The following is a 26,995-nucleotide window of genomic DNA, read 5'->3' as shown; positions in this document are numbered from 1 at the left end:
GTGATGCTATATACGTATACCCATTTACCAAACGTGTACTGCCGACAGGATACTACAGCTTGTCCAGCGTTTAAGTTTAAGTGATCAGGGCAAATTCGATCGTATTCCTCGTACAAGATTAGTCCAACTTAATGAGGCCTTCCTCACGGGAAACTTCCTCACGGGTGTAGTCTTTTCCTAAGGCGTGTACCATCTTCATTTCAACAGTCGCGGTAGAATCACGTGAACGGAGCTTATGATATATTGTCCAATTACATGATATACAGTATGGACGCGGAACGCGCAAAATCTGAGACAAACAAAACTTAACTTGGAAAACTTCATAGGCTTGTGTAAGAGGTGTGGCTATCTCGCAAACGGCGATAGGTCAATATAGCACCATTGCAAGCTATAGATAAAATTAGAGCAGCTTTTGCTCAGCGTCGAGACATTTTTGGTGTTTAAGGAGCGTGGCACCCCGAAAATGCCATTGATTTAACATATTAGCTGGTCCACAATATGCATCAAAGGACATCGCTAATGAAAAGATGAGTTACAACGGATCAATTGTGTTTTAAAATGTTGTTCAATCGAAAGTTCACAATGAAAACCAACTGGTTTTCTTTAATATTAATTTGGTTTTGTAAAACTGCTTAGTTACTCTTTGTAAACCTTTCCTTTTATAGGATGTTCTTGTGAGCAAGCTCACTTAAAAATGGTGTAGTAAAATTGTTGATTACTCATAAAAGATCAAGGCTTGGGTGGATCTGTCCGAACGACCCTGAATGAAACCCGGTGCGCAAGCAATGATCGAGCAACTTTCTTTAGAATTTTTTTGGCGACAATTTACAACAGGTAACACCTGTGACAGAGTACTCGGTAGGAATTGGGGGCCAAGTTCAAGTTTGTAGACTTGTTCCTAGTATGCGCTGATGATTGATCCAAACTGCATGTTGTGGGTGACTCTAGCTCTGTGCATGTGGTTGGTTGATCGAGTTTTCAAATTAAAAAAAATATCGTTCACCAAACTTTGGTGTCAATACTGTTTTAATTTAGTCGTGCTCTTTGTTTGAGATGAAACAATGATTCGTTGTCGATAGCTCGGATTAAGATGGTTCTGTTTTTGGCGTGGATGGTATCCCAAAGCGCACGGTTATTTCTTGTCACTGGTGCGGAAAGGAGCCCGGCGTCGCATTTTTGGGCGTCGCATTCATGATTTATGCAAGACCTTCACGCAAGACGGCCAGAGCATATTGTGCACTCGCACTTGTTTTTGTTTGAATCAACAAAAGTGCTCAAAAGTGCTCAGAAGGGGGCTTAACAACTAACCTGGTGAAGTTTTAGCTCAGTGAATGCTGAATATTCCGAGAAAACAATATTAGGATCTCGATTTCAATTCAAGAGTTGCCGAGTCATGTATTGAATTGCGCCCGAAATCAGCGTCCGGGACACATTGTCATTCGGCCGATTGCAGCTGCGCGATGAACCGACGAATTATAGCAACTGCAAGCGCGCGTGTGCGTCGCGTCAACACTTGCGCGCACCCATTCACGGCTTCGTCTAATTAAAAACGAACAACTAACGAACATTTCTTAAAATGTGTCTTTAGACGCATCTTTGGAAGTGACCTTCTGTTATTGTTTTCTTCCAAATGACAGCATGCCAGAAAGAATAATTTCACAGGGAGTTTAGTGCCATTACTATTTTTAAACTGAGTATGCACTAAAACAATAATTTTGTCAGTTATACTTTTTGGATAACTGCAAATAATCTAGTCTGCCTTTAACCTTTCTTATTCCTAATGAACTTATACCCAGCACGATATGTGACAGAGGGGTACCCCCAATCTCCCCGTATACCCTATACACACCGTACCCTAGACTATTGTTACCTAACTCGGCCCCGCCCCCTAGATATTTCAAAAGAATTCCTGCGATTCTGGTAACACAATGACCATGTACAACACAAAAAAGGGGAGGTTCCCTCTGTCACATATCGTGCTGCATAAAATTATGAATGAACTTGCCCGGGATTCAAATCAAATTTCCACCTGTTTTACACGGGCTTGATCAATGAACAAAGCTCACGTACTATATACGAATAATAACGCCACAAGCGCGCCCTACTGTACTGACGTCACCGATTCGAAAGAAGGTTATGTTGTGTACGCCCACCAAAATGCGTGAACGGTGAAACGCTTCCGATTATTGAGCACAGCGCGCTGTGATGTGTCGGTGACACAAGTGATTCACACTGACTGCACTGTCCACCGAGCTCTTCAGTCTTGACCCAACAGTCTAGTATAAAGTAGTAAACCGACGTGAATCGTGTGCCAGAGGAACACAAATACCTCTTCCTCAGGACTGCACAGTCATTTTCTTTTGCCGATCCGATCGCATCAGCGACATCGCACGCCTTTTTCAAAATGCCGCAAGTTGTGGATAAAATGAGCAAGGAGATTCGCACGGCGGCCTTCTGGCGTGCGTGCCTGGCGGAGTTCATCGGTACACTGTTCTTCGTTTTCCTGGGACTGGGTTCGACCGTCACTACGGCCGCCGACCTTGTACGGATCTCCCTTGCCTTTGGCTTGGCCATCGCGACAATGGTCCACTGTACGGCGCACATTAGCGGTGGTCACCTCAACCCGGCAGTAACGATCGGCTTTTGGGTCACTCATGCCATTACTCCCTTACGGGCCATCCTCTACATCGTCGCCCAGGTTCTTGGAGGAATTGCCGGGGCTGGCATCCTCTCTGGCTTAGCCGCGCCTGGTTGGAATGGAGGTCCCACGAAGCCTGGTCCAGGCGTGATGAACTACCAGGCCTTCATCCTTGAAATCTTCCTGACTTTCCAGTTGGTCTTTACCGTGTTTTCCACGGTGGATCCAGACCGTAAAGGCTTCACCGGCTCCGGTCCACTTGCCATCGGGCTTGCGGTAGCTCTAGGCCATTTCGCTGGGGTGAGTACAGCGTCATCCACATTGCTGAGTACTACTATACTAGCGTAGATGTAGATCTAATTTCTTGGAGCTGTTCAGCAGAAAAAGACTGCTTAGCATATTTTGTGTTGAGCAAAAATCAGCTGAGAACCAAAAACATGTACAAGCAATACACATCCCATGCAGTTTTGGCTCCTAAGTAATCGCTTTTTGCAAAGCAAATAATGTGCTAGCATGCAGCTCTGGAGCTTCGGCATGAAACGTACACCTCATGCACGTCTTATCCAAATATTAACTTTTAGTTTGCGCTCAAAAATCTCGACCCTAAAGAGGGATCAGTATTCTTCTAAACATTTATTATTCCTTTGTGGGCGGATCTATCTCTCAGGCAAACACTATAGTTATAATAATTTCCACCAATATAGGTGCTTAACTTAAGCGCTACATCATTATTACGCCTGCTCATTTGGGCCAATGAAACACTCCAAAGACAATCTCAGCTCCCTGGGGAGTATACAGCTCGATGCTGCCGTTTTGGTGCAAAGCAGCTAAAGCCAACCATCTCTACCCTCACAGGTACCCTTTTACTCCTGGGTGGGGACAGGCAATAAGTGACAGAGTACCCAAGGGCACACGCATCACAATCCCAGGCTGGACTCGAACCCACAACCTGCAGACTTTAATATTTGCAGATCACAAATTCAAGGCTTCAGACCACGAGGCCACGGCACTTCACTCCACTTGGTTGAAAACGCTTAATTTGTTTGTTTGTTTGTTTTCTTGGTTTGTCTGTCCGCGTGCTTGGTTGAAGTTTGGAAGATTCTCCTGAAAATACTCTGAGTTGTGATGCTGTTGTAGGAGGTAGTCAAAAATACGCACACAGAAATTCCTTCGACGTGTTTGTACATGTTGTACATTGGCTTATATACCTACAATCCTGGCCAAATCTCGCTGGCCCAATCTCAGCTTGAGAGAACAACATTGACCGGGGAGCAGGGGAGTGGGTGACCGTGGCAGGCTCAGGAAGTGTCCCAACCATTTTGGCCGGGATTGTAGCTCCCAAGCCATTGCTCTTGAAACTCAACGGTTCTGGAGTCTGGAGTGCTGAATGATAACGCTAGCAACTGATGAAAACTGCTGTGCAAATGAAAAGATGTTTGCATGGGGATAAAGTCAGCCATCCCCACATAATACGGGACGCCATTGTGTTTCTTAACAAAACATGAATTGGTTCAATGCCCGGACCTCTGTGTTTTACATAGTTGCAATTGTGCATAAATAATAAGTTATACATATTGCTAAAAAGTGGAGGTTTTCTAAGTCCTGCTTTACTTCAAACTGCTTTACTTCAGACACAGAACCCTTTTCACTGACTCGAATTGGTTTTCAGAATGTGCGTCAGAATTGTCCCACTTTTTATACATATTGCTAAAAAGTGGAGGTTTTCTAAGTCCTGCTTTACTTCAAACTGCTTTACTTCAGACACAGAACCCTTTTCACTGACTCGAATTGGTTTTCAGAATGTGCGTCAGAATTGTCGCACTTAACTTAAACTTAAACTTAAGTTCGTTCCAGTGAATGCTTTTTGATCAGTTCTAAACAGGCAAAACTTGCTTGGACATTCCACCCATATATTACTGCCTAACATTTATGTGCTAAAAATGACAATCGTCAATCGCTTACTGAGATTGAGAGCAGTATTTACTTTTGGTCACCGTCTATGAAAATCTCAAATTACTGAACCAGCTTATTTATAGAGGAATCGAAAAATACAAATGGCGCGTATTATCATTGTGATAACACGCGCCATTATTATATTCTCAAAAACAGTGGAAAATGTTCAGGGGTAGTGTTGTACCACGTAATATTTAGCCTTTGGGTCGTAAAGTTGTTCCAGCAGCTCAAGTTAGTCCCATATTTAGGGCTATTTAGGCTTATCATTTTACAAATATACTTCGATCGTTGACAAATAATACGGGGCCATTATGCATGAACCCACTTGACTTGTGATCGCTAAACAAGACAGGATTATCAGAAAAAAGTGGCAAACTTTGTTGAACAGACTGGAAATAGAATTGTAAGGTCCAACTTAGGATCGTTTGACACGCCGACATGCAGTACCGTATACAAACAAAATCTACTTTAGTTTGTTCACTTTTATTGGAAGATTTGTATGGCCAAACTGCAAATGCAAGACAGTCACAAAACATTATTTCGCTATACATGACAGATGTATATTCAAGACAAATTTCATTTCAAATTTGAAAAACACTTTATCAGTCCTCAGTTCGTGGTTCCATTCTGAGCATTAGACAAAATTTGTAAGAAACATTTCCTTTTCATATTAAAAAGTGAACAGATTGACAAAAACATCACTTTTTCCACAAGCAGGATTGACTGGGACCACACGACAATCTTAATACATGTATGGAAAATTCGCCCGAAACTCCATGGAATATCTTGTTCATGACACCGCATTCGAAACATAAATTTACTGTTTTTTTTGTCGACATTGGCATTTGTGGTTAAATGTACGCTATAATCCCCCACTCCGCACCTTGTTTCTTTTTGTCTGAAGATTTGTTTGCGTTCTCGGAACAGTTAAGCTACTTCTTTTGTTATTCACATTTTCCATTCTTGTCGATATGCCACTTTGAATTGAACTTAAAACCCCGGTGTGTTTTTATTCAGATGTGGGAGTATGTTGTGTGCATTGGACAGTTACGCACGACTTATTTTGTTAATCATGTTTTCTATTCTTCTCGATATGCCTCTTTGAACTTCAAACCTGTTTTTCTTTTTTTTGTTTTGCCCCAGCTAGCTGTGGTGCTTGTGTGATTTGAAGTGTAAACGACAGCGTTTGTACTTTACACCAGATTAATCATGCAGTAGCACTGGCTAGCATGGAAGGGACAGCGCTTTGCATTTTGCTCTCGATCTGGCGAATTTAACTCAATTTCCTTGACAAATAGGCGAATGAAATCATTAAAATTCCCAAGGAAAGGTGCGCCTATACCACAGTAATTGTCCAGGCTACTTTTATCAATAAGAAACTGTATTTTCTGAGTGCGTTAGTTATTTAACACGGTTTCACTGGCCTATGAACTTCTTCCTGTGCAAAAAATAAAATACAATTTGGAACTTCAGTGCCCTTGGCGTGCAAAAAAAAAGGTGGGTTTCAAACATATATGGCCTAGCCTCTCGCGCGGAAAAAAAGAGGTTCGGTGCGATAGTAATGTGTGACTTGATTGAACCTTTTAAGCCATGTGCCCATCTGGGTCACGCATTTTTGCTATACGTATACCTCGATAACTTGAATGTTCAGTACATTTTAATCCGTAAAATTGTGATTGGTCCGCTAACACTATATCGGGTTCTTGATTTTAGGCCCTTTTGGTCGAAGGAGGGCGCGCGTACCACCTTCGCTTCGCACGAGAAAGACTACTGATCTCTCCATGTTAAAACAAAAAAATCTGCTTAGCTTTGGGTACTAGTTCTAGCCATTCCAAACTTATGTGACAAAAGGTGAGGCTAGCGCCACTGGTTCCCGATCCCTCCACTCGAATGAGGGAGGGAACTGGGAACCATAACTAACATATAGACGTCAAGAAGTATACGAAACTCTTTTTTGTAAAACATCAGTTATACACAAAATATATTTTGTTGCCATTTTAAAAGATTTTTAAAACAAAAACTAATAATTGAGTGAGTGAAAAGTGTAATATCTTTCTTCAGGAATCTATATGTTTCTCGAGTGGTAATATGGCGGACGGTGACTTCTGTAACAGTCATTGGGCTATCCAGTTTTTTTTACATGGAGATCAATGAGAATAGCATCTATGAAAATAACGACCTTGTGTGTTATGTGTTTGTGTTTAGATCGAGCTCAGCGGTGCTAGTATGAACCCTGCCAGATCCATTGCGTCGGGGTTCGTGTCCGGAGACTGGACCGCACACTGGGTAAGAATGAAGTGCATCTGTTCAAAGATCAATAGCAGTTTGTTTCGGAAATGTCTTCAATTAATTAAGAGCTGCAAATGCGGTTAATAATAATAAGAAATACCCATAACGAGTCGTGTGTCTAATAAAAGTGCTTATTTTTTTTCGGTCGTGGCCGCTCTGTCATGTATAATTTCCATCCACCATTGATGTGGAGGACAGCTCAACCATTCCAAATTGGCTGTTCTTATCCTGCTGCTTTATTCTTTCTTAAGCGAATTCTGCAACGAAAATGGAGTGAGAAGCCAATGCTCTGCCCAATTAATTATGAAGAGATCTCTGGCAATGTCTTTACTGACGCATGAGAAAGAAATTGAGGAGTTTCATTTGTGATACGGGTTTTGTTGGTAATTGTGCGTTCGTCTCTGTCTTGAAGATCATGTAAAAGGAAAAAATAAAAGAATGACATATACTCTCAACAGTGACCTGTGCAAATGTTAAAAGGACAAAACAGCGCGCCCGAATTATAAGCCTACGAAAAATGTTACCATAATCATAAATGCCTAGTTTAGATTGTTTGGACAGTTGAAACTTGAAAGAGACGTATAACAGGACCACTGGCAAACGTCTACGACTTAAGTGAATTCTTATCATCAATACATTAACCCTATAATGTCCTAGCCGTTGCTTTGGGATAAAGAACTGAGTACTACAGAATACTGTGAGTGTTGTGCACACTTATATGCTGAAGTATTTGATACTACAGTTTACTAGTAGTAGTATTTTGTAGCTTTATGTTATAGCTTAGCTTCCATTACGTATTAACAATGCAAATGGACCTTAATTAACGAGGTAGCCATTTTTGTCGTGTTCCCTGAATGTATGTCACAAATTGTTAACTGTTGAGTGGGATGGCGCCAGACTATTTATGCAGCCTTATATTACTTTCGTGGTTTTTTTTAAATCTGGCTTGAAACATTAGGGACTGTTTAATTACAAATTTTAAATTATTCATTTTAAAGCAGACTTGAATTATTTGGTAATGCGCTTGCTTTCACTTCTCTTCGCAAGTTCCAAAAATGAAGATTTTACCCCACTTTCAATTCAAAATGGCCGACTCGTGAGTAAGGCCCATTGTTCTTGTTTAAAAGTTGTGAATGCAGCCATGTTTTCTTTTTCCAATATGGCGGATATGTGCCTCGGAATATTTCGCCCCGTGGAAGTCACGGATTGACCGAAAGTCACTCAAGGTAAAGGGCTAGAGACTAAGGAGTATACCGCAAAGAAAGGACAGAACTTCGCCCAGCAGAAAAGATTCCTTTTAATTTCCTTTCTTTTTGTGTGGCTTTCTTTTAGGTCTACTGGGTCGGGCCGCTTCTGGGTGGGATCTTGGCCGCTGGAATTTACGACATCATCCTCGCTCCCACGGCCAACGCCAGTCGCCTGCGGAAATGTGTCACGTGTAAGTACGACGCCAGCGAAGAAGAAGAACCAAGGGGAGATATCGACTTGAGCATCGTGAACCACGCTCACGTGGCAGACGAACCCAAACTCTAGGACACCGGGGCTATATGTATAGCAGTGATCTTGAGTTCATGAAAGATCACGTATTGTTAAAAAAAAAATGGTTTGGTTTTTTTTAGGGGGGGGGGGTGCAACAGTTCTGTTTGAGGCGTTACAGATTTATGCTAGCCATGATCTCGTAATTTGGATTTCTTCCTATTGACGAATTATTAATGAAAACTTTATTTTGAAAGTTAGCCACGTTTACTCCATTTCGACTTTTTCTTTTATGCGTCATTGACACAGATTTGACCTTTTCTATGTACTTGGGGAACCGTCAGTGAGTTGAAGGTGAATTATAATTATGTAAATTTTATTCTGACGCTTCTGCAACAGTCACTATAGATGTGATTGGCCGGCCGGCTGTCGCGCATTATAGCGACTCACGGTGAACATGCGCATCAAGCCATATGCATAATTAGCAATGTCTTCAACCGAAACTTTATACTGAAAAGAAAACCTTAAGCATTGCGAAAAGAAGTTAAATGTTTGATTTTGCGATATCGCTCATACTAGTTAGTCCACGACCAAATTTAACGAATCTCTCTCCAAGTTGTGAAAACATTTCAGGCATTACTTAAATTGTATATATTAAATGAATTGTTACATAATTATCGAATTAACAGACCCTATTTTATACAAGTCGATAATCGACATGCAATGTTCATCTGTATGTATTAAATGAGGTACGGAAAATGCAATCGCCATATTGCAGCCCATTCCAGTTCATCTGATGACGCTTTAGCATCGTTTTGTACCTAAATTGCCCAATGAACTAATTTTTGACAGACATTAAATTTGGTTTTATAGTGAAGAGCACATGTTTAGACGGATAGAGGGTGGGTTGGGAACAATATTATCCAGACAAAATAAGACTTCCTTTTCCCATTTAGGGACCTTAACACGTAAACTAACTTTGTATGTGATTGTTGTATTACTGCGAAGGAACTCAGTGTTGCAATTACCTCAAACCAAACCAAATCGTTCATATATTTGAATTCTCACACGAATGTTAGTTCTCAAGCTTGGGGCATAAAGACAATAGGGCCTAATTACCAAATCCTCATACGACATCGATGTGTGTATATATCCATGTATCCTGGGTGATTGAATATGGAATTAATTTATCAGTTAAAGCATGGAAGCGTGTTTTGATGTATAGGCTTGCTAACGAAGTTAGAAGATTTTTGTAATTGAACAAGACCGTCATGCTTTGGGGAAAAAGTACAAGTTACACTAAGTGAATTTTGAGCTATGCAAACTGACATCGGGTTGAAGAAGGATTGGTTTTCATGACTTTTCCTTGTTTTGTTTTCTTAAAAAAATAAATTTTGTTGTTCATTGTTTAAGCCTATGTGAAACGAAAAGCCAGTTTTTGTATACTCTGTAAGAATATTTATGTATATTGTATAACTGTTACAGGTGTTTATTTTTTGTTTAAGCTGCTTCGCTTTGGAACTATAACATTGGAAGTAAAACCAGCAGAAATGGTTGCATATGATGACGTCTTGCTATGTGGAGGATTGAAGTTGGTATGAAATAATCTCCAAGTGGATTGAATAAATTTTGTACAATTAAAATTGAATGTATGTTTTCTTGATCTAAAGCTGTAAACAAAGAGCATTAAATTCGGTTAAAAATTTACAGGGGTTGTACAGGGGGTTAACGTTAGATTTTCAATAAATTTGGACGGAACAATGATTATATTGTGAAAGTCTAAAATGTGTAATACAGTTTGGTAAAGGGGGTTTAAAAAGGGGATAGCCTAAATCCAATAACAAATGGACCAATTTTCTATTAAAAAAAAATCAAAATTGTAACGGGGTTACCCTTGCATTACTATTAAAATTGGTCAAGATTCGATTTTTATTTTAAAAAAAAATCGAAATTGTAAGACGTAACACCTAGCATTTTGCTTAAATTTGAGCAAAAAGTTCATTTTTCTTTAAATATTTATATTGTAAGGGGTTTACATTGGATTTTTGAAATTTAATCGGGCAAAATTCGATTTTCTCGAAAATTCAAATTATAAGGGGTTACCCTAGCATTCTTATAAAAATTGGGCAAAATATGATCTATTTTTTCCCCGAAATTCAAATTTTGACCAATTCAGTTTATAAGGGTTAACCTTGCATTCTTATAAAAATTGGACAAAATGTTTATTTTTCCAAAATTGAAAACTTCAAAATGGGTGGACTGTGCATTTTCAAAATGGATTATCATAATCCATTTTGAATATTTGAGGAAATCACTTATCTATGAAATTCCACCCCCCATGAAAAGTGTTAAACTTAGATTCAATTAACCTGAGTCAGTTCTTAACATGCCTATTTTTTGACACGTACAAAATAATACTAAAATTAAAGAAATTGTCAAAATTAATGTAAACAGGAAAAGTATTCCTTCTCAATGAAATATTTTTAATACAATTCTCAGTTAATTGATACAAAAATATATTGCCAAGAGAAATACAGTTCAGTTTGTGTTACTGATAAAAAAAGATTGATTTATCTGAGGAACACTAACACCATATTATTTTACATCAATTTGGTGTCAAGATTAGGGTCTCTAGTACTTACACAATTCTGTTGATATTTTAAATAACCATGAAAATCGGTTTGTATTCATGTATCCACACTAGAGGGCGTAATACATGCTCCACTTTATACTCAATATAAATTCACAAATTTTAATCATTTCATGACATGATAATAAGCAAGTTCAATGATTTTATCACATCGCGTGCTTGGATACTGTAATTCTATTGGTCGAAAATGGCCACGTGTCCAGGCTGTAAAAACGCACACAATGGTTAACCTCATATACAAAATGCGTTGCACGGGTGCGTGTAGAACCTGAATCAAACTTCCTCAGTGCTGCAATAGACCATTATCATGTTGCGGCCATCTTGATTTTTTTCCCATTCAAATCAACGTAACCAAAGCGAGGCTGGAAGGAAAAATAGTCTGGTTCCTTTCTGCACAAAAAACATTATCATTCAGTACTGTTATTGGATACAGGGAACATGACTGAAATGGTGGCAGCATGATAAAGGTGTATTATGGTAACCCTTAATGAAACATATCTCTAGCAGCCTCTTTTTCCCAAAAGTTATACAGATAAAACAATGAAAGTTAGAAAGGTAAAAACAATAGAAAGCAACAGAATGTTTAAGCACCTTCAGGAATGGTTTGGTCAATTTACAAAAAAGTCTGAAAATCACAAGAAAAGATCGTTCTATGCTGATAATGTTTTCTCTCAGATTCAAAAAGTCTGCTTCCAGACTAGAGTCTGAAAACTCTCATGCCTGCTCCACATGAGGGCTTGCATGATGTACATCTCTGGGAATAACAAATTAAAGTATTCCCAGAAATAATCGGGGCACAATTTCACGGCTCTGCCAAACACAGAAACCCGTGTTTACGATCACCATTTTGTGCTTACTGCGCTAGCAGAAATATTCTGTGCTAACCCTGTAAGCACAGAATCCTTAGTTACGGGATGTACGCATGCGCACAAGCCAAAATGCCTTGCTAACCCAGGAATTACGCTTACCGCAAGCACAGAATATTCTGCTACAGTAAGCGGGGATTTTTCGCTAACGGTAAGCAGAGCCAGTGAAATTGAGCCCAGGCACTTGTTAGGCTCATTACATCAGCTCCTTCAAACATTTACTCTTTAATATTTGCCCCGCCCTCACTTCGTACCAATCCCTCCACCAAATAAAAAATAAGCTGCTTAAAAAAAGCTCAAATTTTATCCATCATGATTTCCTATGATTTAAAACCCTACAAAATGTGTTACAAATTCACCACTACAGTAGATTGATTTTTTTAGGAAATGGATCTATGATACATAGTCATCAAAATCAATTGACCTATCGCCGTTTGCGAGTTAGCCACGCCCCTTAGACAACCCTATGGAATATTGTATGTTCACTTTTGTTTGTCTCAGATTTTGGGCGTCCGCGTCCAGTTGTATATCATGTAATTGGACAATATTTCACTGCGTTGACGCGATTCTACCGCGATAGGTTAATTATAACCAAGTGTTGGATTTTGAAAGAAACAGGAATCACAGATTCAACATGAATGGCGGACCAGGCAACTCGTTTTCCACCCTGTAAACGGGGCAATTCTTGAAAGTACACGGCATGTCCCTCCACAAATACCGAACAGCTGTGGCACGTCGGTGGTAGCAGTAGTATGATAAGCTGATGGACGATGGAGTCGGTTGACCGGTGATCTTAGCTGGTACCCATGTATCGTAGTATTTGCATGGAGGCGAGCCACCGCAGCAGATCTGGAGATGGAGTAAGGAACAGTTCTTTGTCAACTGATCAATCCATAAGTCCCATCTCATTATGCTCTGACTAATCACAGATGTTTATTAAAGGTGGGGTAAATAATTTGCCATTTGTGCACTTCTTTCGTTTGAGGCAACAAAAGTGCTCAAAATCTAAAGACGGGTGCTCAACAACTAACCTGATGAAGCTTTAGCTCAGTAAATGCTGTTTATTCCGAGAAAACAATGTTCTAGCATCTCGATTTCAATTCAAAAGTGGCAGATTCATGTTTTGAATTGCGCCCCAAATCAGCATCCGGGACACGTTCTCATTCAGCCAATCGCAGCCACGCGATGTCACCCACTGAACTGACGAACAATAGCAACCGTGCGCACATGGGTGTCATGTCAACGCTTGCGCCCACCGGTTCATGAATTTGCCGGATAACAAACCAACTACTGACGAAAATGTCCAAACATGCATCACTTCAAGTTGACGCATCTTTGGAAATTGCCTTCTTTTCTCTTCTGACAGCATGCTAGCAAGAATATTTTATTATAAAACAATAGTTTTGTCAGTTACTTTTTAGAAAGCTGCAAATGATCTACTCTACCTTTAATTAATGTCTGACATGCATGCACTCAGCTGTCACATGGCAGTAAAAAAAAAACAACATAGCAGTTAAACGGAAACCATTTTGCCCACATCTTCACGTTTTATCCAGGAACCCTGCTGAATCCTACAAAATCCACTGGTAACTACAAAAAGTCTTTCGTTCATGCTCCGGAGTCGCCCTACTTGTAGATTTAGCAACAATACTTTATAGTTGTTTTACTCTCTAGTTAAAGGTATACTGGGTCATTTGCATTTATACCAAAAGTAACCTACCAAATTAAAAGCTTACTTGGATTAAAGATCCTACTGGTGCTAATCACCCCCTTAAATTGTTCTGTCTGGCTTACTGTCATTTAGAAGAATCAAGAAGTGTAGGTGATTTCCAATGATCAGTCAATTGACTGATTTTTGGAAATACAGAGTGTTATGTACGAAATCATGTTTCGTGATCGAAAGGTTGCGCAGGGTTTTTCACTGTTTTCCCTAAAACTGTAATATCCACTGAGCTGAAACTTCAACAAGTTAGGTTTTCAACATTCTTCTTTGGATTTTGAGTGGTGTTACTATTGGAAACGAACAAAATGCATGAACAGCAAATGATACCTTTAAACTAAAGTGCATATACTTAAATTGCTTCAATAAATGTGATTGGTACTATTTGTAGCCAAAAAAATGACATCACGACCTCACCCTCATTCTTTCAAATACCCCAAAACTTCTTACCTCAAATCCCGTTTGTCCGACCAGTTTAATGTTAGCTTGTCCTTTGTCATACTCAATGTCCAACGCCAGGGTTGTTGTGTTGACTGTGAAAGATGTTGGGAACGGTCCAGCGTAGGGGATGTTTTGTCTGTAAGCTACGGCTCGGCCAGCTAGTGACAATCTCACTCCCATGTCCTCCTTGTCACGTGGATGGATCCTGTCAAAGATGAGCAAATTGCCACTAAGACTTAGATTTTTTTCAAGTTTTTTTAGACACCCTCCCGAATCCCACAGAATCCAACAACTGCAAATGTGTGATTGAAGCCAAACGCACCCATCAGACATCTGAAAGTGTTTTACTTAAGCGCTGTTCCCACCAGAATCCAATGACTGAAATGTGTCATTCAAGCCTGTGCAAGTGATGAAATGCAATGAAGAGTTCAAATGAAACCCCTGAAACCAACAGAAACCAACAGAATCCAACAGGATCCTACAGAATTCAACAGAGTTCAACGGAATCCTACAGAATTCAACAACATCCAATGGAATCCAACATAATCCAATGGAATCCTACAGAATCCAATGGAAACCAATGGAATCCAACAGAATTCAACAGAATTCAACAACTAGACAAGTGTTATTTGAGCCTGGTTGGAGAAAGATCAACAAAATCCAACATAGTTTCTTGTTAGATCTTATTGGATTTTCAGTCATATAGTTATTTCTTAGAGACTGTCCAAAACAAAATTTCCAGACCCCCCCCCAAACAAAAAAGACAGCTTATAGTTAGGAATAACTTACGGTCCATACGGTGACGTCAGATCAGGAAGATCGATACCAACTGCCATGAAGACGTTCTGCATGACGTCATTAGGAACATAGCCATAGTCGTAAGTCTGGTGCCATCTTAGCGTTGTGTATGGGCCAATGATCTCTGATGAGGGAACATTAGAGGTACATAACTGGAATAAAGAAAAAGAATGATACAAATGAATATCTTGTATGAAGGAATTTTGCACCAGGGAGATGTCAATTCAATATTGTTTTTTGCCCTTCACTGATGTACCTTCATAAGCACGGTATATGCCCATCAATTCCATTATACCAAACTGTGATTGGTTGCAGTGCCCGCTGCTATATCAGACTCCAACCAACCAGCCTTCAGCACAAGCTCGGTGGTCGAGTGGTAAGATGTCTGTACCATTCAGCAGGAGGTTGTGGGTTCAAGTCCAACACGAGTAAGCTTGTAACTAAACACCGCAAAAAAAGAAAGTCCACACTCATTTTTAGGGTCCTAATTTTGAATCTGATTGTCTTATGATGAAGTCATTTATAATTATATAGACCTTTGGGAAATTTTGCTAGCTACATTTTGATGCCCCATTTGCTACCAAAGACTGTAAATTATCCAACATTGACAACGGTTTATGAAAAAATGATGCAGTTGTAAAAGTTGCAAATTTAAAAGATTACGCGAGGAGAACACACATGCCCGTAATTGGCCCCTATCGTTTGCACAATGCCTGAACAAAGTGTGGGTCATTCGAATAGCCCGCATGCTCCCATGCATACAAGCACTGTGCGATCGATAGTCCCTGGCTTCCGTTTCGGGCAGTGTAACATTGTCACACCGCAATTTCCACTCGCGTAAACCTTTAAATTTGCAACATTTCCAACTGCATCATATTTCATAAACCATTGTCAATTTAGAACGATTTACAGTCTTTGGTAGCAAACGGGGTATCAACATGTAGCCAACAAAATTCCCCAAAGGTCTATATCATTGACGTCATCATAAGACGATCAGATTCAAAATTATGACCCCTCCAAAATGAGTGTGGACTTTCTTTTTTTTTTGCTGTTTTCACAATAAATGGGGGTAAAGCTATCCAGAAACAAACTGACCAGTTTCGAAAGTCTTGAAACTTGTTAAATGTTCCAATGTTCCACTGTACTTATTTGAAACAATCTGGGAACACCAACAGCCAATTTCACAAAGCTTCTAAGCTCAGAAATCTACTTTTCTCAGGAAATAGAGCCAACATGGCCGACATGGACCGATGACACTACCTGCATGAATCCAAATGGGAACTTGATGTCCGTGCTGTTCAGCGTTCCTTCGTACCATTTCTCCCGCCAGTCGGTAATCATGGCGTTGAACAGACATTTGTAGGGGTCTGGATCTACTGTGTTGGCTTCGCCTAGAATGAAGAAACAATGACAATTTACTACCCTGGCATTAGGGTTAGGAAATGACATCGTTTTGCAGTGTGATATTTTGATCATCCACTGTGAAAATTTGTGAGAAAACCTCGAGTTGTATGTTGGTCATTCTATAAAGTTGGGGTCCGCTTTCTTTCTGTCACTGTTACATCTGACCGGGGGCGGTTCTACGGGGGGGGGGGGGGGGGGGGGGGGGGGGGGGGCTAGGGGGGGCTGTAGCCCCCCCAAAATAAATTCCGTAAAAAAAAAATTGCATTAGCAAAAAGAAGGATTGTGATGTACATGCGAACGGTCTCCCCTAAAGAAATAGTCGTGACAAGGGTGCATTAGTTAATATAGTGTGAATGATTTTAGGATTTTATTGGCGCTCCCCATTGAAAATATGGCATGTGTCATATGGCATATGGCATGTATGGCATGTGTCTTGATGCTGGGCCTTGGCCTTAAGACTGCCTTAAGGCTGGACTTTAGGGCCTTGGCCTTGGCCTCGAGGCTTGAGGGCAAACGCCTTGGCCTTGAGGGTCAAAGCCTTGGCCTTGGCCTTGAGGGTAAAAGCCTTTGCTCCAGCACTGTATTCAAGTCAACTCCGTGATTCTTAATTTCTGATGCTCTATTCTTTGTCTTCAATTATGATATTAAATTTACCTTGATACCATATAGCTCCTTTGATGGTGAAATTTAACAGTGGGTGGATCATTGAATTCCACAACCCGCTGGCAACATGAGGACCTCTGATTGTGCCAGTGAGTCTATCGTCCGACTCTGGTAATGGCCTGGACAAACAAAAATCAAAAATCAAATAAATTAAACAAAAAGTAAGAATTCGAGATAAGATTATTTTTATGTCATTGTAGTGTGAAATCTGGACTCCATTAAAGGGAAAATATACATTTACAAACATCAAAAAACGAAATGATCAAATTATCACGAAATATCTCACTGGATTGTTAGGGAATGACAGCCTAAAGCATCCGTAAAAGTTGCGGCTTCTGGTGTGCTGACATTTTCAAGAAAAAAGTTATTTTTCCAACGCTGGTCGGCCGACCAGCGTTGGAGAAAACTGGCTTTTTTCATATTTCGCTCCTCCTAATTTTTCATATATAGTTCGTCTACGTTTTCTTTGCAATTGATTACACACCAGTGAAGACTACAAGCCTGCTAGACTGATTCTCATGATCTTACAATTCCCCAAAGTCTATAAATTGCTCCGGTTCATCTTAAGTGGCGTCAGGGAACCAGACTACAAGAACATGATTGGTTTTCTTGGTTTTTCCAGCATCTACGAACCCAAAACGCGAAACAAGTCAGTGTAACAATATTTGCTATAACATGCTGATCCTCCAAATCCATTTATTTCTGAAAATTGCAGAAAAAACAAATGTTGTACATTCCCTTTAAGTAAGGAATCAGACAGTGACAAGTCAGAGTTCGCAGCACTTTATGAAAACAAAATCCCCCCCCCCCCCCCGAGAAAATTCCATGAGAAATTCTTTTGACTTTAATGAGGTTGCCGGGAAGTCAAGAGGTGGTGTAGATCAGCCAATTTTTATCGTTGAGAGAGGTTTGTAATATTCACACTGCATAAACACAAAAAAACACACCCATACTGGAATTTGCATCCTTGTGGAGATATTTCTTTGCTCTCGTGTACTAAAGTTTTCATGTTTGAAAGTGTAGCTTAAATATGTTTTTATTTTAACCAGAATTAATTTCCTTGGCTGAAATTTGGACTTAATATCCCTTTTCTAAAACTCTACCATTTGCGACGGATCAACATACCTTGGAAATTCCTAGTTTTTGAGTAAAATCCATATATCTATTTCATGAAAACCTTGTGGAGACGTATTCATCTATAGCAATTGCCCTGTGGAGATGTATACAATCTTTTGCTCCCTATTGTGTGCATGTCTCCAGAGGGCACGGTGTATCAGACCACCATAGCCAGTCACTCAATGGACACGACTTGGACACACGGCAGAAGACGTTTAGGGACTAAGTTATATCATAAATATTTACCCTACATTAATATCTGGAGTCTGCGCTCTAAACTTGCAGCGGCTTCTTCTGGACTCCTGGTTGTTCGTCAAACTTCTCTTGGTTTGGTCGATGATAATTATTTACATATACTGGTGAAAACCTTTCCCTTCTGGGTCAATGCCAAATTTCCTAGTTTCCCTGGCTTGAAAAATGGAACTTCACTTTCAAGATTTTCCTGATTTCCAGAGTGGCTGGAAAACTGATAAACTGATTTTTTAAAGGATTCAAAATTTCTTACGACACCACACTAATTAGATCAGGACTTTTGGTCACAACTTTATGTGAAATGAACATTAACCAAAGCTGGACAGGGGTTATGGCCAGTTCCACAACGGTCTATTGTCAGACTGTAGAGCTGAATCCTTGAATTCTATGAACTTACCGATGCGTTGCGCTGCATTTCTTCAAGACATCAGGAGAAGACCAGTCCTCAATCGGTGTTCCTCCCCAATTGGTTGAGATCAGACCAATAGGATACTGCATACTGTCGTACAAGTCGCGACCGAAGAACCAACACAAGGCGGAAAAGTAGTTGAAAATCTGGGCCTTACTGCCCAAAGTTTCTGAAGTGGGGGAAAGAAGCCAAACACTAGGTAGTTGGGATCAGGTTGAAATGAAGAAAAAATACTGCAGTTATTGGGTGATTTTACATGTATATCAATAAATACATCAGCTCATTCAAATAAGCCTGTCTGTAAAATTGGTCTTGACATTTTGAAAGCAGCCATTTTCATTGGTTATGGTCTTGACCGCTAGAGGGCGCTGTCACAACGGGGATAGCGGTGAAGGCATTTAAAGGCATGTAGGATCGCTTTTCCTGCATTTTCTTTAGTTTTCAATAATAACACCACTCAAAATCCAAAGGAAAATGATTAAAGCCTAACCTGTTGAAGTTTCAGTTTAGTGTATTTACAATTTTCGAGAAAACAGTGAAAAAAATGCACAACCTTTCGATCAGTAAACATGATTTCGTCCATAGCCCTCTTCATTTCCAACGATGGGTCAATTGACTGATCGTTGGAAATATCCTACATTTCTTGATTTCTTCTAAATGACAGCAAGCCAGACGGAATTATTTCACGAGGTGTTTAACAATCTTTACTCCAAATAAGCTTTTTGGTAATATTTCCCTAGCTTACTTTTGGGATAAATGCAAATGATCCTGTTTAGCAACCGCTCTACAATAAAATAATTTCACAGAATATAAACTTTTGACAGACCATTTCAAGCTACATGTCTAATAAGGTGTGATTAAATCTGTGTCTTTTTGAAAGTTACTTCAACAGCGCCCTCTATCGGGTGTGCATGGATGTACTATACCTGGTGATGGTTTAGACCAAGGTTCATACAATCCATGCAGATCATCGTACGGTGTCTCTGACAGGACCTGCTTGACGGCTAGCAATCGGATGTTGGGATAGTTGACTGATTCATTCAACTCTTTGGATCCGTTAAAACTCTGAGACAACAAAAGAAAGCATCCATTCACCTCTCGACTTTTAAACATGAATGAAAGAAAACCTTGAAAAAAAATCACACACTCAGATATGGACTGAAACCCAATAGAATGATCCTTCTGGGAATTGAACCCGGAACATAAAAGAACCGCAGTTACCTGGTCAACGGCAAACGCCATGTTGCTCTGACCACTACAGACCCACACATCCCCAAACATGACATCTTCCAAGATGACCGAGTTGACCACTGTAAAGGCTTCACAGAAGACGACAATGTCGTAAGGTCCGCCGGCCAGCATGGGGTCTAGTTTGACCTTCCACACTCCAACTCGACTGGGCACCTCTGAAAGATTGCAAACAGATCAGAAACAGAGTTACTGGACAAAAAAATATTAAAATCATGAACATTTAAGGAGGATTCCAACTTTATTTCAAAAAATTCAAGATTCATAATTTGCACATTGCAAAATCTAAAGTATGCCACTGCGTCAGAAACGAATTTTGTCTCATAAAATAACTGTAGATATTAAAGATTTTGAGGTCTGCATGGTCAAGTCAGCAATACGAGTAAGTCTGAGACTGCATCAATGTGACAAGAAACCTGGTGGAAACTGAACTTTCGCAAAGTATGCTCTACCCATCGTTAGAAGTCCGCACGATAATACTACCACATCAGTGCGTCGATACAGCAAGATTATGCTGCACAGTGCATCTTCTAGCTTTACGGCGTAAACTGCAACTTTCGCGAGCGTCATAATCATGAAATATTTTTAGGCTTTTATTTTCCCATGTAGCCTGGTTTTCATTTTGAAAAACCTCCACATATGACATTCAAAACCTTTTTTTTTCATTGTCTGAGAAATTACTAAGTAATTTGTAAAGTTGGTCACGGGTAACCGATCACATAATCTGGAACCGGTTCCTATCATTCACAGTCACGTACTCGGGTACCCGGTTCTGATGCACAGCCCTACAAATTACAGATCCTACACAGAGTAAAGAGTCACCCTCAAAACTACTGTTTTCGTGATCAAATGATTACGAAACTCACCAGCTTCAACTGAAGTTTTGTACATCTTATCGCGAACTTTGACCTCAATGGTAGCCTTGATATCAGCATAGCCCCATATGACAGCACTGTGTGGTTGCTGCTGAAGAACCATATGACTGCTGTAGTAGGAGGCCAGCATGCAGGTTTCTGAAAAAAAAATGTTAAATCTGGAAATAAAAGTTTGCTGTACATGAAACATGGTTGAGAAAGTTTGGTTCAATCAATACTATTATGGATTAAAAAAATCACGGATTAAATGTTATAAATTGTTAACCACAACAAAGTTCGAGTCAAAACAGGAAGGTTAATTTTATTTGCATCAATTCTGAAGAATTCAGAATCTAAATATTTGGTTAGAGTAAAAAAAAATTGTTTGACACGAAACTGTTCGTCAATTTTATGTCTTAGAAGAAACACTGTATATTTTAGCAAAACATACATGGGCTATTTGAAACATTGATTTTCGTTAAAAAAAATAATAACTTCGCTAGTACCTGCATGTGCACCTCCAGGGAAAATGTAGATCAATGCTGCAAGTTGCCATAGCAATAAGACAATCCATGAACGCAGTGTCATCCTTGATAGTGTTGTAGCAAACTGCACTTGTTTACACAAAACAATTACGGGAAGAAAGTCACTCATCAAAGTTTAAACCAAAACACTTTTTTCTACATGTGAACTGTCTTCATTGTGATTATAATTACTAGTAAAAAGAATACACCAGGCCTGTTACTTATGTCAACTTACGGGCCCCTCTTTCATTTTAGTCCTTAGATACGAAAGAATGTAGTATCCAGACGCCACTTCTTTGGTTGCGTACAAACTCTATGGCGAGTCGAGTGCATTTCAAAGTATTTTTCAACAAAATCGGAAATGTGTCTCAGTCCCAGATTCATGTATTTTCAATCTTTTTGCAATGACTGACGTATGATGAAAAAAGTGGCGTCAGGATGCAACATTCTTTCCCTTAGATAGACCAGGAAACTTTTTCGAAATTTTGGCTCAAGCCAACTTCTTACTTGAAATTTTGGCTTGGATTGGTCGTACAAGCTAGTACGTCCAATCCAAGGCAAAATTTCAAAAAAAGGAGTTCTAGCACTCAATGGGCAAAAAAATAGAGTGTTTATCTTTTTATCATACCAAAATGACTTCTGCAATTAGGGGGCCTACTAAAATATTCTTTTAATAACCCTATATTTGTAATATTTTGGTAGTTGGTAGAAAATACAATTTTCTTTCATGTTTTAGCATAGCATCACAGTGATCAATTCTTTATTTTTTGTGTTGCGTTTTGTCATCTCCATCGTAGTTTTCCACAAAATTTCCCTTCAAAAAAATTAAAAACTTGGCGTCTATCCACAACATTCCTCTTGGTCAAGCTGGCTTTTAAATATCACTAACTATACTACATGTAGTTGGGTGAGCCAATACACTGAAACTAGTGGATGGATAGGAAGGGGGCCCGTATACACAATTGCATAGGCGTACGTATTAAACCGTATATGATGTATGCGTAATTCATAAAGATTCCCATATCTGGCCATCACTCATTTTTCCGGAAAGATTCCCATATATCTGGCCCTGTGCACAAACCCTATGGGACTGGTCTGGACATTTTTAAAGTATTTTCTCAGTAAAAAATCAAAATTTGTCCCTGCTAATTTTGACTTTTTAGGACATATTATCACTTTCTGATGGCTGATACTAGTGATAGGTCATTCAAGAGAAAAATTACTGATGGCCAGTTATGGGTATCTTTCCGTTCTTCCCTTAAGCGACCTATCAGCCATCAGAAACTGATAATATGTCAAAAAAGTCAAATTTAGCAGGGAAATCATCATGTTACTGACAGTCATTACTAAGAAAACACTTAGAAATATCAGACCAGTCTCATCATGATATAGGGTTTGTGCACAGGGACCAGGGTGACAAGTGATGGCCAGATACGGGTATCGGTAATCCTTACTTTTAGGACCCCTTTCCTATATAAGGTTAAAAGACTCACCAAAACAGCTGACTAAATGACACTCAAAAGTGACATTCTGATATTTCATGACACATTCGAACATTTGGCAATGACACCTCTTGAATATCAGCAGGTTTGATTTTGTAGAAAGAGGGCAAGGTTTTGATTTATGAGGGGTTAAAGACGACGATGACAAACAGAAAATAAATTTAAAAAGCAAGATGGCGAACTGCAAAAAAAGGTAGGAAAGTCACATTTTCTTTGAAAGTGCTTTCAAAATTATAACTAACATGAGTTTGTCTGACGAAAAAAAAGACTTCTTTAGCCTGCAAAAGTCACTTTGGTATTGGACAGTCATCTGCAAAAGTAAGTTTTGAACAGAACTCGTACAAAATAGAGGTGTCCTAAAAGTAAGGATTACCCGGGTATCGATATCTTTCCTGTCGTGTCGTAGCAAAACTTCCAGTTATCCGTTTTCCTCACCAAGCAGGTACTAGGAATAGGTAGGTACAAAGCCGTCCCCCAAACTTCGGTCGACTACCACTGCAACAGTCAAAAAATAGATAGCTCTCATTCTAGTTCTCAACACTTCCTATGCATGTGATCAAGCTATAAAAAGGACCGTACCGTCTGCTGCAAGAATGGGAAAGCGCCCTCTATCGCTAGCTGGCGTTTTCTCATGAGCGAGTTCGCTCGTACCCCCCCCCCCCCCCCCCCCCCCCCCCCCCCCCCCCCCCCCCTGCTGTTTACAGGGCGGGGGTACGAGCGAAATGAGCGAGCTGGCTAGCTCGCCAGATCAAAATTAATTTCCCTCAAATTACACAGACAGTGAATTTCTAGCAAAATCTGGATAATTTGTCTATTCTTGTTCATAAATCTGGAGTTTATCATCTCGTTAAAGAGTTACGAAAGAAAATCTGCACTGCATTGCCTATACATTAAGTTTCCGGTGGATTTGTGAGGGGAATTATATCATACCTTAACAACTTTTAAAAAAATGTTATTTTCAATTGGGCGTTTCTGCGATCTTTGTTGAGTGTGCCACATAAAAAAAAAACCTGTCCCCCCCCCCCCCGTCTGACTTTGTGGCATCAGATTTTTTTTTTTTTAAACTTCGGGACTTATTTCATGGAAACTAAATCGATTCGGTTGAAGATTTGGAATCGATTTAGGTACTATTGCCAATAATTAACTGGATGATTTGAAACTCGGTACACAGAAGTTCATCCACACTGGGCTTTTGTACGAGGCCAATAGTACTCCCAAGATTTCCTAAGTTAAATAATATCACGATTTGTTTGTATTTGCCCGTTTTTGTGGCCAGTACACATGTGGTTTGTATAGCCGGCGATGACATAAGAAGGGTTCCAGCCCAAAGATCGCCGTTGTACATCAGGCCTAGCTCTGGTGGAACCGAATTTTGCATATACATTTGTACACCTCGACTTAATGATTCAAGATAGTCAGGACTGACGAGCATGGCCCGACTAGACTACCGCCAAAATATCAGTCACAACTCAAATGTGTCAATGAACACGTGTTCGGAAACTCCGGAGAACTTCGGCCCGTTTTTTGGCCATACACGTGATATTGGCACCTACCCATAACCTAGGCTGCGTCCTCCATGGTCTGCCTCAATCTCATATTTGTTACAGACGGTCTAGCCCCATAAATGTGGCCTATTTACTGGACTGCCTCCGTAAACATAGGCCACACATCCACATGTACAAAAATCGTGTCGACTTTGCCAAATTTTGATTTTCACATTTAGGCTTAGTTTGTACGTTTTTTTTGCTTTAGAAGCATACTCACCCTCTTTATAGGCTAATCAGAAAGTGCTGCCTTTTTCAGATGTATATTTTTCGTGAAATTTCCAGATTCATTTTTACACGTTTGCGTATCAAAATTTCAACCTGAAATTTCACAAAAATTAGACATCTGAAAAAGGCAGCACTTTCTGACTAGCCTATAAAGAGGGTGAGTATGCTTCTAAAGCAAAAAAATCCTACAAACTAAGCCTAAATGTGAAAATCAAAATTTGGCAAAGTCGACACGATTTTTGTACATGTGGATGTGTGGCCTATGTTTACGGAGGCAGTCCAGTAAATAGGCCACATTTATGGGGCTACAGACGGTCCAGCTTCAGCAAATTTGAAAACATCGATCTAGGCTTAGTCCAAAATAGCCAAAGGTGACACCACTGATCCTCTTGGTTGACACGTGTTGTGCGCAAGGTTCCGTGTACAATAATGTTTACTTTTTTTATACTAGTGCAGTGCCCGTCCAAAATGTGAATGTCGGGAAACCGCGCAAATTGCTTTGCCGCTGGTATGGGTTGCATGCCTGTTGTGATTGTTACGGCAATAAGACATTGCGGAAAGAATGTTGCAACCTGACGCCACTTTTTTCTTCATATATTATCTCAATAAAGATCAGTCAGTGCAAATAGTCAGGTTGCATACGGTTGGAATCGTGACCGACTGGTCCAAAGCACTAAACTTGGCAGATAGATTCTTATGGCCCCAGAGAAGATATTTAGAAGGGGTGACACCTGAAATTCGTTTGGGAAGGGTGCCTAATTTGCATAAAGCGTTAATCCCTGCCGTGTAATATATTTATTCCCATATTTGGTTAGATGTTAATTTTTTTATTTTTTGAAAAGTATATTTTGGGGATTTTACTTACATATCCTTACTTAAATAACATTTTCTAAAGCATATCAGAGACTTGAAGATTTTGAGGACATAATAAAGATCCAAAATGGCTGCCATTATACCCTAATGTTGCGCGCATTTCCTTTTCTCTCTTATATCACCAAGTAGTCTTGCCAAACCTCAGTATTGATGAGCTTCAAATTCACAAAGATACTTACTGGCACAGTTACCCCAACAAAAATAAATGGGAAATCATGTGAAAATTATATCATCTTAATATTTAGCCCACAAAAGCAAAGAGAGGGGAAATGAGGTGTCCGTAAATAGGGCTAAACATTAGGCGAAGCCTGCCTAACGTGAGGGACTTGATCAAGTTCCCCGTTTTTGTTTTCTGGGCTAAATATCACAATTTTATCATTGTTCACATGAAGTTTTAATCGAGTTAATGTGCCAGTAAGCAACTTGGTGAATTTGAAGCTCATCAATACTAAGGTTTGGTAAGACAACTTGATGATATCTGGAGACAAGATAAATGCGCGCAACTTTATGGTACAATAGTAGCCATTTTGGATCGTTACTTTGTCCTCATAATTATTCAGTCAGTCTTATATGCTTTAGAAAATGTTAGTGAAGTAAGGATGTGTAAGTGGAATCACCCAAAAAAAAAATTCAAAAAAAAAAAATATATATATATACTCAAATATGGGAGTAAATAATACACGGAAGGGATTAATGATTTATACAAATTAGGAACCCTTCCCAAAAGAATTTCATGTGTCACCCCTTCTAAATATCTTCTCCAAGGCTATAACAATATATCTGCCAAGTTTGGTGCTTTGGACCAGTCGGTCACGATCTTGTCAAAAATTGGGCCTAAGCCACCTGACTAAAAGGAAATGTTGAAAAGACATGAATCTGGGACTGAGAAACATTTCCAATTTTGTTAGGAAATACTTAGAAAATTTTCTTGACACTCCACTTTCTACACAACCGCTGAAGTGGCGTCTGGATTCATTATTTCCGCCCTATAGTAATCTTGTCCAATATAATTTTGTGTGTGTGATGAAAATAATTGACATGACCAAAATTGTAGATTTTTGGAATAATTTGTATTATGCTGTCTTGAGCAAGCGTTTTTTATACTGACATCTACAATTTTTTCCCAAAGCCTTTTGCCTGAGGAAGTCGCTTCCTTAAGTCAAAGTACATTGTACTACATGTATAATGGTGGAAGGCACAACGAAAAGATTGTTCGCCACGCAAACATCTATCACAAAGGCATCAAGCACAATCGATTGGTGACCTATACTCGCCCAATTTATCTTTCTATAATACCTCCAACCCGTTCCGCACGGCCGAATTTCAGACCCCCCAGTATTAAAAGAACACCACTCCTGGCCGAAATAAGCCAAATGTCGACGGTCTTTTCTCTTTTGCACACAAAATTAATTCCGACAAATCCCTGAAATGAAAGGTAACGCTTGATTACTGTTGTCAAATACATGTATCTAAAGTCAGGTATCAGAATTATTTGGAAGAAATATAATGCATGTATACAACATAGTCATCAATAAAACCAACAAAAC

At 39.6% G+C, this 26,995-nt stretch overlaps 2 protein-coding genes across 3 annotated transcripts; one reads left to right on the top strand and one right to left on the bottom strand.

The window, feature by feature from the left end:
- Positions 1-2,175: 2,175 nt before the first annotated feature.
- On the top strand, positions 2,176-10,121 carry LOC119738831 (aquaporin-like). Its single transcript, XM_038213798.1, has 3 exons — positions 2,176-2,938; positions 6,797-6,877; positions 8,213-10,121. The coding sequence occupies exons 1-3, from the start codon at positions 2,405-2,407 to the stop codon at positions 8,411-8,413; spliced, it is 816 nt and encodes a 271-aa protein (XP_038069726.1). The 5' UTR covers positions 2,176-2,404; the 3' UTR covers positions 8,414-10,121.
- Positions 10,122-10,818: 697 nt separating this feature from the next.
- Positions 10,819-23,399, bottom strand: LOC119738827 (sialate O-acetylesterase-like). Of its 2 annotated transcripts, none has more exons than XM_038213794.1 (11): positions 23,239-23,399; positions 21,284-21,386; positions 20,790-20,936; positions 19,897-20,081; positions 19,602-19,740; positions 18,664-18,844; positions 16,890-17,017; positions 16,092-16,222; positions 14,823-14,983; positions 14,043-14,238; positions 10,819-12,721 (listed from the first exon to the last, which is right to left on the bottom strand). In XM_038213794.1, the coding sequence occupies exons 2-11, from the start codon at positions 21,363-21,365 to the stop codon at positions 12,494-12,496; spliced, it is 1,578 nt and encodes a 525-aa protein (XP_038069722.1). In that variant the 5' UTR covers positions 21,366-21,386; positions 23,239-23,399; the 3' UTR covers positions 10,819-12,493. The 2 variants fall into 2 exon arrangements, with proteins under 2 accessions (XP_038069722.1, XP_038069723.1); XM_038213795.1 differs by having other exon boundaries at positions 23,177-23,397.
- Positions 23,400-26,995: the final 3,596 nt, after the last annotated feature.

This window comes from Patiria miniata, unplaced genomic scaffold (assembly GCF_015706575.1).
Source record: "Patiria miniata isolate m_02_andy unplaced genomic scaffold, ASM1570657v1 HiC_scaffold_3, whole genome shotgun sequence".
Taxonomy (NCBI): domain Eukaryota; kingdom Metazoa; phylum Echinodermata; class Asteroidea; order Valvatida; family Asterinidae; genus Patiria; species Patiria miniata.
The sequence above is the reverse complement of the archived record's forward strand: the minus strand, read 5'-3'. Positions and strand labels throughout refer to the sequence as shown.